This window comes from Carcharhinus amblyrhynchos, chromosome 4 (assembly GCF_965287045.1).
Source record: "Carcharhinus amblyrhynchos chromosome 4, sCarAmb.v2.hapA, whole genome shotgun sequence".
Classification (NCBI taxonomy): Eukaryota; Metazoa; Chordata; class Chondrichthyes; order Carcharhiniformes; family Carcharhinidae; genus Carcharhinus; species Carcharhinus amblyrhynchos.
In genome coordinates, this window is record NC_137327.1 from 98,398,284 (window position 1) to 98,413,457 (window position 15,174).

The 15,174-nt window shown below is 42.8% G+C and overlaps 1 protein-coding gene across 5 annotated transcripts in view; it reads right to left on the reverse strand.

Moving 5' to 3' along the window:
* The window catches only part of LOC145342237 (Krueppel-like factor 8), a 174,392-nt gene extending 160,435 nt beyond the window's left edge, over window positions 1–13,957 (reverse strand). The window contains exons 1-2 of one of the 5 annotated variants that reach the window (XM_080187622.1): window positions 2,346–2,439; window positions 1,053–1,189 (exon numbers count right to left, since the gene is read on the reverse strand). Coding sequence is in view for 2 of the 5 variants with exons in the window: in XM_080187620.1 (XP_080043746.1) it covers window positions 13,719–13,739 (21 nt within the window). In the remaining 3 variants the exon portion in view is untranslated. Of the gene's footprint in view, window positions 1–1,052; window positions 1,200–2,345; window positions 2,460–13,718 lie in introns of those variants that run through there. The other 4 variants (XM_080187624.1, XM_080187620.1, XM_080187619.1 and 1 more) reach the window with 4 other exon arrangements.
* Window positions 13,958–15,174: the final 1,217 nt, after the last annotated feature.

Here is a 15,174-nt window from a genome sequence, read left to right on the forward strand (position 1 = left end):
TTTACTACCAAATAAACCGATTAGACTTTAACCTGGTGTTATGAGACTTCTTACAGTGTTTATCCCTGTCCAATGCCAGCATCTCCACATCACCACTGCTAAATGACAGAATACTTATTTAAGTGTTTCCTATCTGAGGATAAGCATCGCTGACAAGGGCAGCATATACAGCCCATCCCTTAGTTCCCTTGAGAAAGTGGTAGTGGGCCTTTTTCCTCAGATTGTTGGCAGTTCTATTTCAGTGACACTGGTTATGCACTAGATTGCATCACATAGCATAACTCCATCATTTGCCTCCCTGGTGGACAAAGCCAGTTCTCATTGGACATTTTCAAAGAGCATTAGCTTGACTCTGTGGTTTTAAGTTCAATCATGATGGAGTGCAAAAGCTAGGTTGACAGGAAATGCTGAACTCTGAGGTACTCCATTTCTGTTAATCATTAAACCAAGTTGCCCATCCCAAAGGACATTATAAAAGTCAGAAAGCATGATTCAAGGAAAATTTCTCCTGGTCAATATTTGTATCCCTCAGTCACTGCCACCAAAACAAATTAACTGGCTGTTCCAGATGTATCACAACTTGGTATGGCTCCTGCTCTGACCAAGACTTTAAGGAACTATAAAAGGGTTGTTAGCATAGCTAAGTCCATCACGCAAACCAGCCTCCCACCCATTAACTCTACACTTCCTACTGCCTCAGAAAAGGAGCCAGCATAAGCAAGGATCCCATGCACCCTGGACATACTCTCTTCCACCTTCTTCCATCGGGAAGAATATACAAAAGTCTGAGATCAAGTACCAACTGACTCAAGAACAGCTTCTTCCCTGATGCCAGACTTTTGAAATGGTCCTATCATGTATTAATTTGATCTTTCTCTCTACCCTACCTGTAACTGCAACACTATATTCAGCATCCTCCTTTCTGTACTCTATGAACAGTATGCTTTGTATAGTGCGCACAGAACAATATTTCTCACTTTATCCCAATACATGGTGATGATAATAAATCAAATCAAATCAGCTGCTGTGTTTGCCCATTTAACAGTAATTACCAATCTAATCCACCTGATCCAAAGTGCCTCAGCATATCCAGATGCTACACGAATGCAAGTTCTCTCTCAATGTAGATGGACCTAACTCCGTGACTTCAGCAAATTCACCTTTGGTGTCAGTGATTCTCTCCTTCCATCTGCAGAAAACTCAAAAGAGAAGTCCTAATTGCATAACCATTTTAGAAGATATTGTTGCAACAACTAAAAATACCTCACTTTTCCTTTGAAAAGTGACCTGATGGACATTTATCTTTTGTGTTCACTATTTGTAGACAGTGAGATCCCATCCAAAAGAACAATGTTTTGCATTTGACCTCCACTCTCAGATCTGTGTGTTATCAATTAAAACGGTGATCTATGCAAGTACAGTTTGCACCAGCCAAAATGGCCAGCTGGAAATCGTGGTGGTTAGCGTTGCTGCCTCACAGACCCAGGGTTCAACTCCCAGTTTGGGTCACTGTCTGTGCAGAGTTTGCCTGTTTTCCCTATGTCTGCATTGATTTCCTCCAGGTACTCCGGTTTCCTCCCATAAGATGTGCCGGTTGGGTGCATTGGCCATGCTAAATTTTCCCTCAGTGTACCCGAACAGGCATCAGAGTGTAGCAACTCGGGGATTTTCACAGTAACTTTAATGCGGTGTTAATGTAAACCTATTTGTGACACTAATAAATAAGTAAACTTAACTTTAAACAAATCATTGCAGCCACTCATTAAAATCTCCTCCATAAATTTCTACACCATACACACAAGTTAAAGTAGAACTGCAAAAAAACTAAGCATGGTCCTAAAATGACAGGGGCACAGAGGTGGCCCAGTAGATGTTTAACAAGGCCCAACATTCAGATTCAGTGTGGTGGGGGAGGGGCAGTGCTCTAGCCCTCCTAGCCAAGACAGTTTATCTCCGAGAGGGGGACAGGAAAGGAGACTCATTCACTCAGCTAGCCGAGCAGTCTGAGAAACTGCATGAAAAAAAGATAAGAATAACAAGACAGTTAAGAGCCAAAAGGTTGTAACCGAAGAAGAGGAGTAGAATGGAAACAGGAGAGAGAGATGAGGATTAAGTTAAATTCAGGACAGGAGTAATGTTGTTACTGAGACACAGACACTACGAGAGGCTGGTGAAAGACTGCATCATTTCCTGGAATAGTGGAGTGTTGCTTTAAGGGCCTAGCAGAAATTTTACTTATAGTCATTTTCGGGCATGTTAAAATACTGTTTCTCCATGCCTGCGTCTGACATACAGATAACCATCACAGCACAAGGCTAACAAACAAGCACACAGCATTAACTGACCTGATATTCTACATGGTCCTGTCATTTATTTTTTTTAAAAAAGGACATTTCTTCCATTGCTGGTTTTCTGAGCCTAGTCTATTCTTCCGCCCACTGCACTTGTCAGCGTTCGTCAGCAATCACATGATACAGTTTGCTGCACTGCTGGTCAGTGGGTGGGGACATCTGCCAAGGCAAGACAATACACACAGCCTCTGCTTCAATCTGTAGCAGATGCCCAGAATCTGCAACTGTTTAAAACAGGGGACTTGTGACTTACCACAAATCTGGCAAACCAAAGACATCAAGAAGTATCCCCTGACGTTAAAGCTGGAACTCAGACCAGGGTTTAAGCCCCAATACATGTGCCCTTTCCTGCAATGTCAAAGCAATTATACTCTTCCATAATTCAAAATTCTCTACACACATCAGCGAGCCAAGTACTAGGTCACTGTGCCCAGGGAAAATGAAAAAAACCACTACAACTTTATATAATTGAGCTGTTATTTGGGAGATGACCTGCACATGACCTCTTACACACTCACCCCATATAAACTATTTGCCCAAGGCTGCAGTGTCAGTTTTGTGATGATCATCCCCCAATCTGAGCCATACTTCATCACCTTCCTTCTCAATCAGCCTTTTTATTTACTTAGTTGACCTCAATTATTGTATTCTTGTCACGCTCCGTTCTATTGAAATCAAAACATGAGCTTTCCTCAGAATTTAAGTATTATCATTAGAACAGGATTTTAAAACCACTGAATCATTACGGTGGTTAGCACTGCTGCCTCATAGCGCCAGGGATTCAGGTTCGATTCCAGCCTTGGGTGACTGACTATGGGAGGTTTGTGCCTTCTTCCCATGTCTGAGTGAGTCTCCTTCGGGTGCTCCGGTTTCCCTCCACAATCCAAAGATGTGCAGGTAAAGTGGATTGGCCAAGTGAAATTGCCCTTTAATAGGTTAAGGGGAATATGTGGGGTTATAGGGATGAGGCCTGTGTGAGATGCTCTGTTGGAGAGTTGGTACAGATTTGATGGGCCAAATGGCCTCCTTCTGCACTGTAGGGATTCCATCCCTTTTCTGTAGAAGGGTCAATGGACTCAAACAATGGACTCTCCACAGATACTGCCTGCCCACTGAGTTTTTCCAGAACATTTTGCTTTTACTTTAAATCTGTGCCCTCCAGTTCTTGATCCTTTTATGGGTAGGAACAGTTTCTTCTTATATACTCTGTCCAGCCTCCTCATAATTCTGAGCATCTCTAACAAATCTCCTCCCAGCCTTCTTCTCTCCAAATAGGTTCAATTTGCCAGGCATACACTAGGACATAATAGAAATGAATAATCACATCACAATATTACAATCAGTTTTAGTTTACGCTTCAAGTATGCTGGTGTCATGTACCTTAATTAAATTGTTGCTGTTTAACAAGCATTTATAAAACACCAACATCTGTAATAATTGGCATTGTTTGTAAAGATCTGTAATCATTTGATTAATCAGAATTAGAATTTCATAGCTTTTTAAGCCAACTGTCTTCTTGGAATAGGATGGATAGAGGATTGGCTAACTAAGAGAAGACAAGAGTTGGGTTAAGAGGGGTGCTTTCAGGATGCCAACCTGCAACTAGGAATGCCACAGGGATCAGTACTGGGGCCACAATTATTTACAATATATATTAATGATTTGGTGAGCGAAGCGAATGTACAAATTTGCAGATGGCACAAAGACTGGTGAGAAGAAACATGGTAAGAGTCATAGAGTCAAAGAGGTTTACAATATGAAAACAGGCCCTTTGGCCCAACTTGTCCATGCCACCCTTTTTTCTTTAAAAAAACGACTAAGTTAGTCCCAATTATCCGCATTTGGCTCATGTCCCTTGATAACTATCTTACCCAATGTGGCTGTCCAAACGCTTTAAAAAAATTGAATCTACCTCTGGCAACTTGTTCCAGACATTCACCACTGTGTGAAAAACATTCCCCTCAGGACCCTTTTGTATCTCTCCTCACCTTAAACCAATGCCTTCTAGTTACAGATTCCCCTACCTTTGGGGGAAGATATTGACTATCTAGCTGATCTATGTCCCTCATTATTTTATAGATCTCTAAGATCACTTTCTAGGCTCCATAGAAAAGAGTCCCAGTCTATCAAGCCTCTCTTTATAACTCAAACCAAGTAGTCCCGGTAGCATCTTAGCAAATCTTTTCTGTACTCTTTCCAGTTTAATAATATACTTTCCAGAATAGGGTGACCAGAAATGTCAGTATTCTAAATGTGACCTTACCAATGTCTTGTACAACTTCAATAAGATGCCTCAACTCCTGTGTTCAATGTTCTGATCAATGAAACCAAGCATGCTGAGTGCCTCCTTCACCACTCTGTCTACCTGTGACTCCACTTTCAATGAGCTATGGACATGTACCCGTAGATCTCTGTTCTGTAACTGTCGCCAGTGCCCTACCATTAACTGAAAAAGTCCTGCCCTGATTCTACCAAAATGCATCACCTCGCATTTGTCTAAATTAAACTCCATCTGCCATTCATCAGCCCACTGGCCCAACTGACCAATATCCCATTGCAATCCGAGATAATCTTCTTCACTATCCATTATGCCACCAATCCTGGTATCATCTGCAAACTTATTAACCATGCCTCCTATATTTTCATCCAAATCATTAACATTAATGACAAATAACAGTGGAGTCACTGATCCCTGAGGCACACCACTGATTACATGCCTCCAGTTTGAAAAACAATCCTCTACAACCAGCCTCTGTCTTCTGTCATCAACATTCAGAGCACTGCCCCGCAAAGCTAGTGGCTTGTGCTACCAAATAAACCTGTTGGACTTTAACCTGGTGTTGAGAGACTTACTGTGTTTACCCCAGTCCAACGCTGGCATCTCCACATTCTGTCATCAAGGCAATTTTGTAACCATTTGGCTATCTCACCCTGGATCCCGTGAGATTTAATCTTGCCTATCCAAATGCTTGTACATCCTGTCTCTCAGAATACCTTCCAATAACTTATCCACTACAGATGTGATGCTCACCAGCCTGTAGTTCCCAGGCTTTTCCCTGCAGCCATTTTTAAAACAAAGGCACAACATTTGCCACCCTCCAATCTTCAGACACCTCACCTTTGGCTGTTGATGATTCAAGTATTTCTGCCAGGGGACCCACAATTTCCTCCCTAGCCTCCTACAATGTCCTGCGATACACTTCATCAGGATCCGTTTTAATCTACCTTGATGCGCTTTAAGAATTCCAGCACCTCCTTCTGTAATATGTACACTCCTCAAGACATCACTATTTATTTCCCCAAGTTCTCGAACATCCAAGCCTTTCTCAACATTAAATACTGAGGAGAAATATTCATTTAGGATCTCATCCATCCTTTGTGGATCCACACATAGATGACTTTGTTGATCCTTAAGAGGCCCTACTCTCTCCCTAGTCAGTCATTCTTTTGCCCTTTGTGTATTTGTAGAATCTCTTTAGATTCTCCTTTGCCTTATCAGCCAAAGCAATCTCGTGACCTCTTTCTGCCCTCCTGATTTCGCTCTTAACTCTATTTCTACACCCTCTATACTCTTCAAAGGATCCATTTGATCCTAGCTGCCTATGCATATCATGTGCCTCCTCTTTCTTCTTGACCAGAGCCTCAATATCCCAAGTCATCCAGGGTTTCCTACTTCTACTAGCCTTGCCCTTCATTCTAAGAGGAATGTGCCCACCCTGAGTCCTGGTTAACACACCTTTGAAAGCCTCCCATTTACCAGATGTCCCTTTGCCTGCCAACAGACTCCCCCAATTAACTTTTAAAAAGTTCCTGCTCTGATACCATCAAAATTGGCCTTGCCCCAATTTAGAAGTTTAACTTTTAGGCCAGATCTATTATCCTCCATAGCTATCTTAAAACTAATGGAATTATGGTCACTGGTCCCAAAGTGATCCCTCACGAACACTTCGTCACCTGCCCTTCCTTATTTCCCAAAAGAAGGTCACAAGGGTAAGGATAACACAAAGACCGGAATTTTACCACCCCACCAGCCATGGGAATCAGAACAGGCGAGGGGTGAACCGTGGAAAGGTCTGTTGACCTCAGGCAGGATTTTACGGTTTTGGGATGAGAGAGGTTGTAAAATCCTGATCACAGAGGGATATAGAAAGGTTAAGTGAGTGCGCAAAAACTTGATAGATGGAATATAATGTAGGAAAATATGAAGTTATGCACTTTGGTAGGAAGAAGCTTGGAGCTGAAAGACACAGAGGTTATGCACTAGCACAGAGAGATTAGAGGGTCCTCAGGCTTAAATCATAAAATGCTAAAATGCACATTCAGCAAGTAATAGGGAAGGCAAACGGAATGTTAGTCTTCATTTCAAAGGGAAGGGAGTATAAAAATAAGGAAGTGTTACTAAAACTATACAAGGCACTAGTTAGACCATAGCTGGAATACTGTGAACAGATTTGGTTCCCTTATCTAAGGAAATATATTCTGGCATTAGAGGCAGTCCAGAGAAGGTTCACTTGGTTGACCCTGGGTATGGAGGGATTTTCTAATGAGGAGAGGTTAAGTAGGTTGGGCCTGTACCCACTGAAGTCTAGGAGAATGAAAAGCGATCATGAGACATATAGCATTCTCAAGGGGTTGATAGGGTTGATGCTGAAACATTGTTTCCCCATGTGAGTCTAGGAGCAGAGGGCATAATCTCAGAGTATGGAGTCACCTATTTAAGACCAAGATGAGGAGGGCCATCTTCTCTCAGGTATAGTGAATCTGTGGATTTTTTTTTAAACTGCAGAGGGCTATAGAGGCTTGGTCATTAGGTACGTTCAAGGTTGGGACAGACAGATCTTTAAACAAGAAAGGAATCAAAGGTTATGGGGATAAGGCAGGAAAAGTAGAGTTAAAGATTATCAAGAAGAAAGATGATTTATAGTCACAAGTAGACTTACATTAACACTGCAATGAAGTCACTGTGAAAATGCCCCAGTTGCCACAGTCCGCCCGCTGCCTGTGTGGCTACACTGAGGCAATATTTAACATGCCCAATGCACTTAACCAGAGCAACCAGAAGGAACCCTGCAGACATGGGGAGAATATGCAGACCCCACACAGACAAGAATCGAACCTGGGTCCCTGGTGCTGTGAGGCAGCAGTTCCAGCCACTGACACCGTGCCATCCATTATTAGTTCAAATCAGTCATGATCTCATTGAATAGTGGAGCAGATTGGTCTCATAGGGCATCACATGACCAAAGAGGCCTTTCTTGTTGCTCCTTCAAAATACATAAGGGTTAAAATGCTCCTGCCACATGGTACCAATGCAGGGGAAGCAGAAAGTAGGAATAATGTACCACATTTAAACATTTAGCATTCCATCTTGTATATATTACCAAATATTTGCAGCTTCACTGCCAATTCTGAGAATGGGAACAGCAAAAGATTGCAAATACAAGCGACCTCAATTTTGTAAAGAAATGGAGTGACCTCAACTGTGCACTTACATTAATAAAATGAATTAATAAATGTGTAGTACACATGCCAAGTGTAGCAATCTAGAATGCGCTTTTGAAGAACCAGTGGAGTTCAATGGGCCAAATGGCCTCCTTCTGAATTGTAAAGATTCTGTAAATGACCCCTTCAGCATCAGTAAACATTCAAATAAAGAAGAACTTGCATTGATATATCACTTACTCTGCGCATGCAAAAAAAATGGAATTAAAAAAATTAGGTGGATTGTCTTTAACCGATGCACACATGATGGTCCGAAGGGCCTTTTTCAATGCTGCAGACCTCTATGGCTGTATGTAAATCATAGGCAGTGACTGCAAGATGACCATTCTGATCACTGCGACATCAAAGCAGAAGCAATCCCTTCCTCAATCAATCATTCTCCCAGCCAGTGAAGGTGGAAACCCAGCTGATTTTGCTTACTCCCTAGAACAAGAGGCACTGATGCAGAAGTAATACCAACATCACAGCCCTGGCTGAGATCAACAACCCTATTAGTAACCAGATACTGAACCTGTAAGCTTCTTGATCCCTCATAGGTGTACTCTGGAAGATTTAGTGCAACATAAAATGCAGCTCCTTTGAGAATTTCAATGATTTAAAATCAGAGTACCAACACCATAAGGCATTTTATTAATAATGATGCAGATGGCCAATCTAACCTATTGTGCTTACTACATTATCTGACCTCCTGTGCTGGTAAACAGTATACAATGTGATCTCTAGGTTTAAATTCCAACTTTGGAATAAACACCCAGGAGGTAGAATTTTTACAACACAGTAATCAGGGCATTGTGACATCCATACATGCATCCATGCCAATTTTGCCAATGTCAAGTTGATAATGCAATTAATGTAACAAACTATATAGTAATTTAAATGCATAGCAGAAATGCCTTCCAGCAGAATCTGGACTTGTCAACTGTTTTTATCAGCAATGTATTAACAGGTGTTATCTGCTACACTGAATCAAAAAGCACAACATTATCCATTTGACAGTCAATAAAATGATTGTTTTATCATGGAATCACAATTCTTTAGTTTTATCACAAGCAAGTGAATTGAGAACAATTCTTGGAATATGGAAATAAAACTGAGTGACAAATGGTTAGTGTCTAGGGGCACTTGCCTGCAGATGGTAGGTGAAAGATATTTCACCTTTTGCTGAGAGTTTCAGGACAGGAAAAGTCCTGTTGCAAGCCAATGTAGTTGGAGTGGCAGATGGGATAGGTCCAGTAATCGTGAAAAGAAGCTACCTGTCCCAGTCAACATGACCGTTCCCACCAAATTCTATCACCAAAATAGTTTGCCTCTGCCACAGCACACACTTAAGCACAATTGATTTATACTGCTATGTTGTCATTCAGATCAAACTAAATCTCTACTACAGCATTATATGCTCTCACTAAGAACACAGAAAAGACATCTAATATTTTTGTTATTATAAATTGTAATGCACTAATAATAAGATACAAAAAGTGCTGTCTCTATTTATCACTAAACAAATTTAACATTTCTTTAAACAATCAATCTGAAATGTCAAGTCAGTTTTTAGTTTTAAAATTTATTTGAATTGTCTCTGTTTAGTAAAGATGCTTAGGGGCGGCATGGTAGCACACAGTGGTTAGCACTGCTACCTCAGCACCAGGGACCCGGGTTCAGTTCCCGGCTTGGGTCACTATTTGTGTCGAGTTTGCACATTCTCTCCGTGTCTGTGTGGCCGTGCTAAATTCACCTTCAGCATTCCCAAACAGGCGCCAGAGTGTGGTGACTAGGGTCTTTTCAAGTTTAAGCTTCATTTGAAGTTTATTTATTAGTCACAAGTAAGGCTTACATTAACACTGCAATGAAGCGACGGTGAAATTCCGCCACAGTCTGGTGCCTGTTCAGGTCAATGCACCGAACCAGCACGTCTTTTGGAATGTAGGAGGAAACCAGAACACCCAGAGGAAATCCACACAGGCACAGGGAGATTGTGCAAACGCGACACAGACAGTGACCCAAGCCAGGAATTGAACCCGGGTCCCTGATGCTGTGAAGCAGCAGTGCTAACCACGGTGCTACCGTGAATGCAAGCCTACTTGTGACTAATAAACAAACTTTAGTTGGCATTCAGGAAATTTGTGTTGTAGCTCTTTTCAATTGGGCTGGGACTGTGCTCATGAATGGACAAATATTTCAGAGATGCAGCAACAGAAGAAAAATGCGGATGAAGAGAAACAGCAGGCGTTTGTTAATTAAACTGAAATTTCCTCATTCCTGCATGCTGGAAATTGGCATTGTAATGCAATTACCCATTTTCTGGGGGCAAATTGGCTGGAAATTTGGGTCTAATTATGTCTTCACACAAATACTGAAAGAATATCTAGTAAGAACATTCAAGCATTGTTACTGTTGTAAAACCAAGTGAAATGAAACCTGTATGTTTATAAAGCTCAACCCCTAACCACTGAGCACTTGAGACAATTCCCTCCTGTTCGAAATGAGGATTTATTTTAAGGGACATCAAATATAGCTTCTATGGGAATGGTGTGTATTGTACCAATTGATCACACTGACATTGTTCAGTTACTATAAAAACAAAATACAAAGGATGCTGGAAATCTGAAATAAAAACAGAAATGTTGGATAAACTCAGCCAGTCTGGCAGCATCTGTATGGAGAAAAACACAGTTAATATTTGAAGCCCTTTTGACTCCTCTTCATTGTTCAGTTATTATCCAGCTGCTAACCAGGACTGGTCCTTAAAAAACAGAGCTTAAACAATTGGGGAGCTTTAACACATAGTATATGAATGCAAAGTGTTATTGTGTTTACTGATCAAGGTCCTTTCTTTACTATGGAGTTTCTCTCTTTTTAAAAAAAAGATCAGTCATGGTGTGTGAGCATGACTAACAAGACCAGTACTTATTGCACATCCCGAATTGCCCTCGAGAAGGTGTAGTGAGCTGTGTTCTCAAACATCATTTTCCATGTGGTGTAGGTCAGTGTTATTAGGTAGAGAGTCCCAGGATTTTGGCCCAGCAACGATGAAGGAATGGTGATACATTTCTATGTCAGGTTGCTGTGTGACTTGGAGGACTTTCAGGTGGTGAGGTTCCCATGGACTGCCTACCCTTGATGTTCTTTATGGTTGAGATTGCAGATTTGGAAGGTGCTGTCAAAGGCACCTTGGCAACTTGCTACAGTCATCTTGTTGATGATCACACTGCCAGCACCCAAACCAAGCATTAGTGAGCAGGTTATTGCTGAGTAAATGCTGTTTGACAGCACTTTCAATGGCTCCTTCCATCACTCTGCTGATGTTTGAGCGTAGGCTGCTGAGTGGGATTTGATTTATCTTGTATCAAGAAATAGCTGAGCACACTGACTATGTATAGTTTGTTTATTAGTGTCACAAATAGGCTTATATTAACACTGCAATGAGGTTACTGTGAAAATCCTCTAGTCACCACACTCCAGCAACTGTTCGGGTACACCGAAGGAGAATTTAACATGGCCGATGCACCTAACCAGCACATCTTTCAAACTGTGGGAAGGAACTTGAGAACACGGAGAACATACAGACTCTGCACAGCCAGTGACTCATCAGATGGAGTGAATAAGATTGTCTGAAGACAGCCTTCTGAGGTTGTGGCAGCCTCAGAAGGAACTGAAATGATCCACTTGGCACTTCGAGTTGAAGGTGACTGCAAACACCTTTCTTTTGCTTCGTTCTGTCATCATTGAGGATAGGGATGTTCGTAGAGCCTTATGCCACCATTAGTTGGTTCATTGTCCACCACCATTCATAACTGGGGCAGAATTCTCCTGAGCCCCGCTGGGGTGTTTGATGGTGGAATGATATGGCAAGAGGGCCAGAAATCAGATCTTCCACTGGTGCCTGCCACAGCAGGTCAGAAAATCCACCAGAGGATGGCATGAAATTCATTTGCATCCCATTAACTTTCAACTATTACACAGCTCCCTCCATACCAGATTATCCATAACGCTACTGGGAAAATACATTGGCAAGAAATACATTCGTACAACATGGCACACAGATGTCAGGACTCATCTTAACAAGGCCTGGTACTGCTTCTAGAGTTCAGGATCGAGCCATCCAGAACACGAGAGCAATGGGCTGGGTGAGCCTGTGCAGGTGGTCCTTCTAGATTCAGATTCTGGAGGGGTCCATCTTCCAGCCTGAAAATGTTCCTGGAGATCCACCTTCATTCTCAGGAGGCACATCACTCGGTGTCAAGAGTGTTCCTGGAGACCCATCTTCATTTTCAGGCAGTCCACCTTCTTTCTTCAATAATGGGTCGGTGATGTTGGGTGTCTTTTCCATATGGCACCCAGGCACAATGGTAGTTTACACACCTCCAGACCTACACTGAATATGGCCTGAAACACCTTGCCGCACAACTAACGAGGTCAGGCCGGACACTCCATGTTCCTGCCCTGCCACTGCACTTAGTCTCAAAAATAGGAAAATTCTACCATAGGTGTGGCAGGACTTTGGTCTAGTTCATTTGTTGTGGCATCGCACTACTCTGTTTACAGGATTGTGCACCTGCTATCTAGCATGCCCATGGAAGTTATTCATGAAGGCCCACCTTCTCAACTTTGCCCCTTGCCCGAGATATGGTGATACTCAGGTTAAAATCTCCCTCAATCATCCAGAACCACGGCAAATTTACCTTTACGTAGCTTCACCCAGTTAGGCAGCAAAGTGGCATTGTGGTTAGCACTGCTGCCTCACAGCACCAGGGACCAGGGTTCAATTCCCAGCTTGAGTCACTGTCTGTGTGGAGTTTGCACATTCTCCCCATGTCTGTGTGGGTTTCCTTCAGGTGCTCCAATTTCCTCCCACAGTCTGAAAGACATGCTGATTAGGTGCACTGACCCAAACAGATGCCAGAGTGTTGTGACTAGGGGAATTTCACAGTAACTTTGTTGTACTGTTAATGTAAGCCTTACTTGTGACTAGTAAGTAAATTTTAAACTTTTGCTTAGTACTGCTGCCTCACAGTGCCAGGGATTAGAGTTTAAATCCCATCTTGGGTCACTGGCTGCGTGGAGTCTGCATGTTCTCCTCCAGTTTCCTCCCACAGTCTGAAAGACATGCTGATTCAGTTCATTGGCTATGGTAAATTTTCCCTTGGTGTACCGAACAGGCACAGCAGCGTGGTGACTAGGGAGTTTTCCACAGTAACTTCATTGCAGTGTTAATCCAAGCCTTACTTGTGACACTAATAAATAAACTTTAAAATAAATGCTGGCCCTGAGATTACTGATTGCAATGTCTAAACTGTCAAGATGAAAAGGTTGGGGGGGGGGGGGGGGGGAGGTGGAAGCATAAAACCATGCCAGCTAATTCAAGACTGATCAATTATACAAAGATTAGTTAAACCTTCACATGCAAGAAAAAATAATGTTATTTATGCTGAACTTTAAGAAACATGGTGAACAAAAACGTAACTCCCTCATCCACACTTCTGAAAGAAGGGCTAAATACAATCGGAAGGATTAGGCTACACTATAACCATTCCTTCGAAATTAAGTGTCTGGATACAAGAATCAATCAATAATGCTTTTTTTGGACATTAACCGAATACATTTCAACAAACTAATACGGAACATTGATGAAAAGCAGTTGAGTCTGTAAGCCGGAGGGTGGGGGCACTGCTGCTGGGAGGGTGGGTGCTGCTTGAGCACAGTCTGTGTGCCAGGGCTGTCCCTGACTGCTGTCTGTGAGAGCCGGAGCTGCACAGCAGCCAGGGACAGACACACGCACAGCAGCCCGTACCCGCTGCCAGCCTTACCCGGGGAGGGTGGGAGGAAGGAGCGACACAAAACGACAAACGGGTTGGGTCCGCCACTTACTTTCTCTACCTCCGAGTGCATGTTGTTGCTGCTCCTTCGCTCTGCCTGATCTCTTTACTCACTCTGTTCCCTGGAGCTGACAGCAGCTTGCTCTCATAGCGTGGGGGGGGGAACAGGGTGTGTGTATAGGGAAGGGCTGGGCTTTCTTATATATATATATAAATATATACAAGCTGATAGCGCCTGTCGGAAGCAGCAGCCTGGCCCTAACCCCACCCTTGCGGCAACGCCCCGTCTCTGGAGCGCTGGAACACGCAGTGCGGCACCGCCTCAAAGCGGCATCAGGAGGGAGGGGAACCCCACTCACTTCACCTCCCCTTCACACCGCTGCCCAAAGTACATCTAAAACAGGACTCATTCCTCCGGAGAACACTGCCAGCCCCCACAACCCTCCCCCTCCCCCATCCCACATTCCTTCCTGACTTGATCCAATCTGTTGTGAAACTTGGCATTTTAGTGACCAGTCTAACCAGGGAAACGCCTTCTGCCCTCCTGTTCCGCCCCAGGCGTTAACTGACAAATATAGGGTGGGGTAACCCATCAGCGTGCTGAAACCTTACTTCATCCCAGGAAAATGTGTTTTTTAATGATATGGGATGCATCTTGAACATTAAAAATAGGCAACGAAAAAGGAGGATGTATAGTTCCTGATATTCACCTTGAACTCCGACTGACCTGCACTTTGTGCTGATCTATTCTCTCTCTGCAAATCCACCTCCAGTGTATTTTAATAATGAAATCCCCTCTAAATTATGTTATAGTTTTAGCCTTAATGTACTCCATGTCCCTAAAGAAATCACCTTTTATCCGTACTTTTCCCTAAAATTTACAAATTTCCCTGCATTCAATGGCAATCATTGCCTGTCTACCCACTACATTTTATAAAGCAGAAAGAGTCCAGAGCTTCAAGTTTTTAGGTGTCTAGATCACCAACAACCTGTCCTGGCCCCCCATGCCAGCACTATAGTTAAGAAAGTCTACCAATGCCTCTACTTTCTCAGAAGACTAAAGAAATTTGGCATGTCTGCTACAACTCTCACCAACTTTTACAGATGCAATGTAGAAAACATTCTTTCTGGTTGTATCACAGATTGGTCTGTCTCTTGCTATATCCAAGACCATGGGATTCCACGCCTGCAGGGCACCACACAGGGTGCATTATTGACCCTAATAATCACATTTTAATTTGATGTTTTCAAGTTTCCTTTGTACTTTGATTTTGTTTTGGCTGTTCCCCGTCCTTTTAGGGATTTAACTTAAGTTTCTCTATTTGGTTTGACCTTAAAAGAGGCCAAGACCACGAGAAACTACAAAAGGTTGTGAATGTAGCCCAATCCATCACACAAACCAGCCTCCCATCCATTGACATCCTGCTGTCTCAGCAGAGCAGCCAACATAATTAAAAACGCCCGCAGCCCGGACATTCTCTCTTCCATCTTCTTCCATCGGGAAAAAG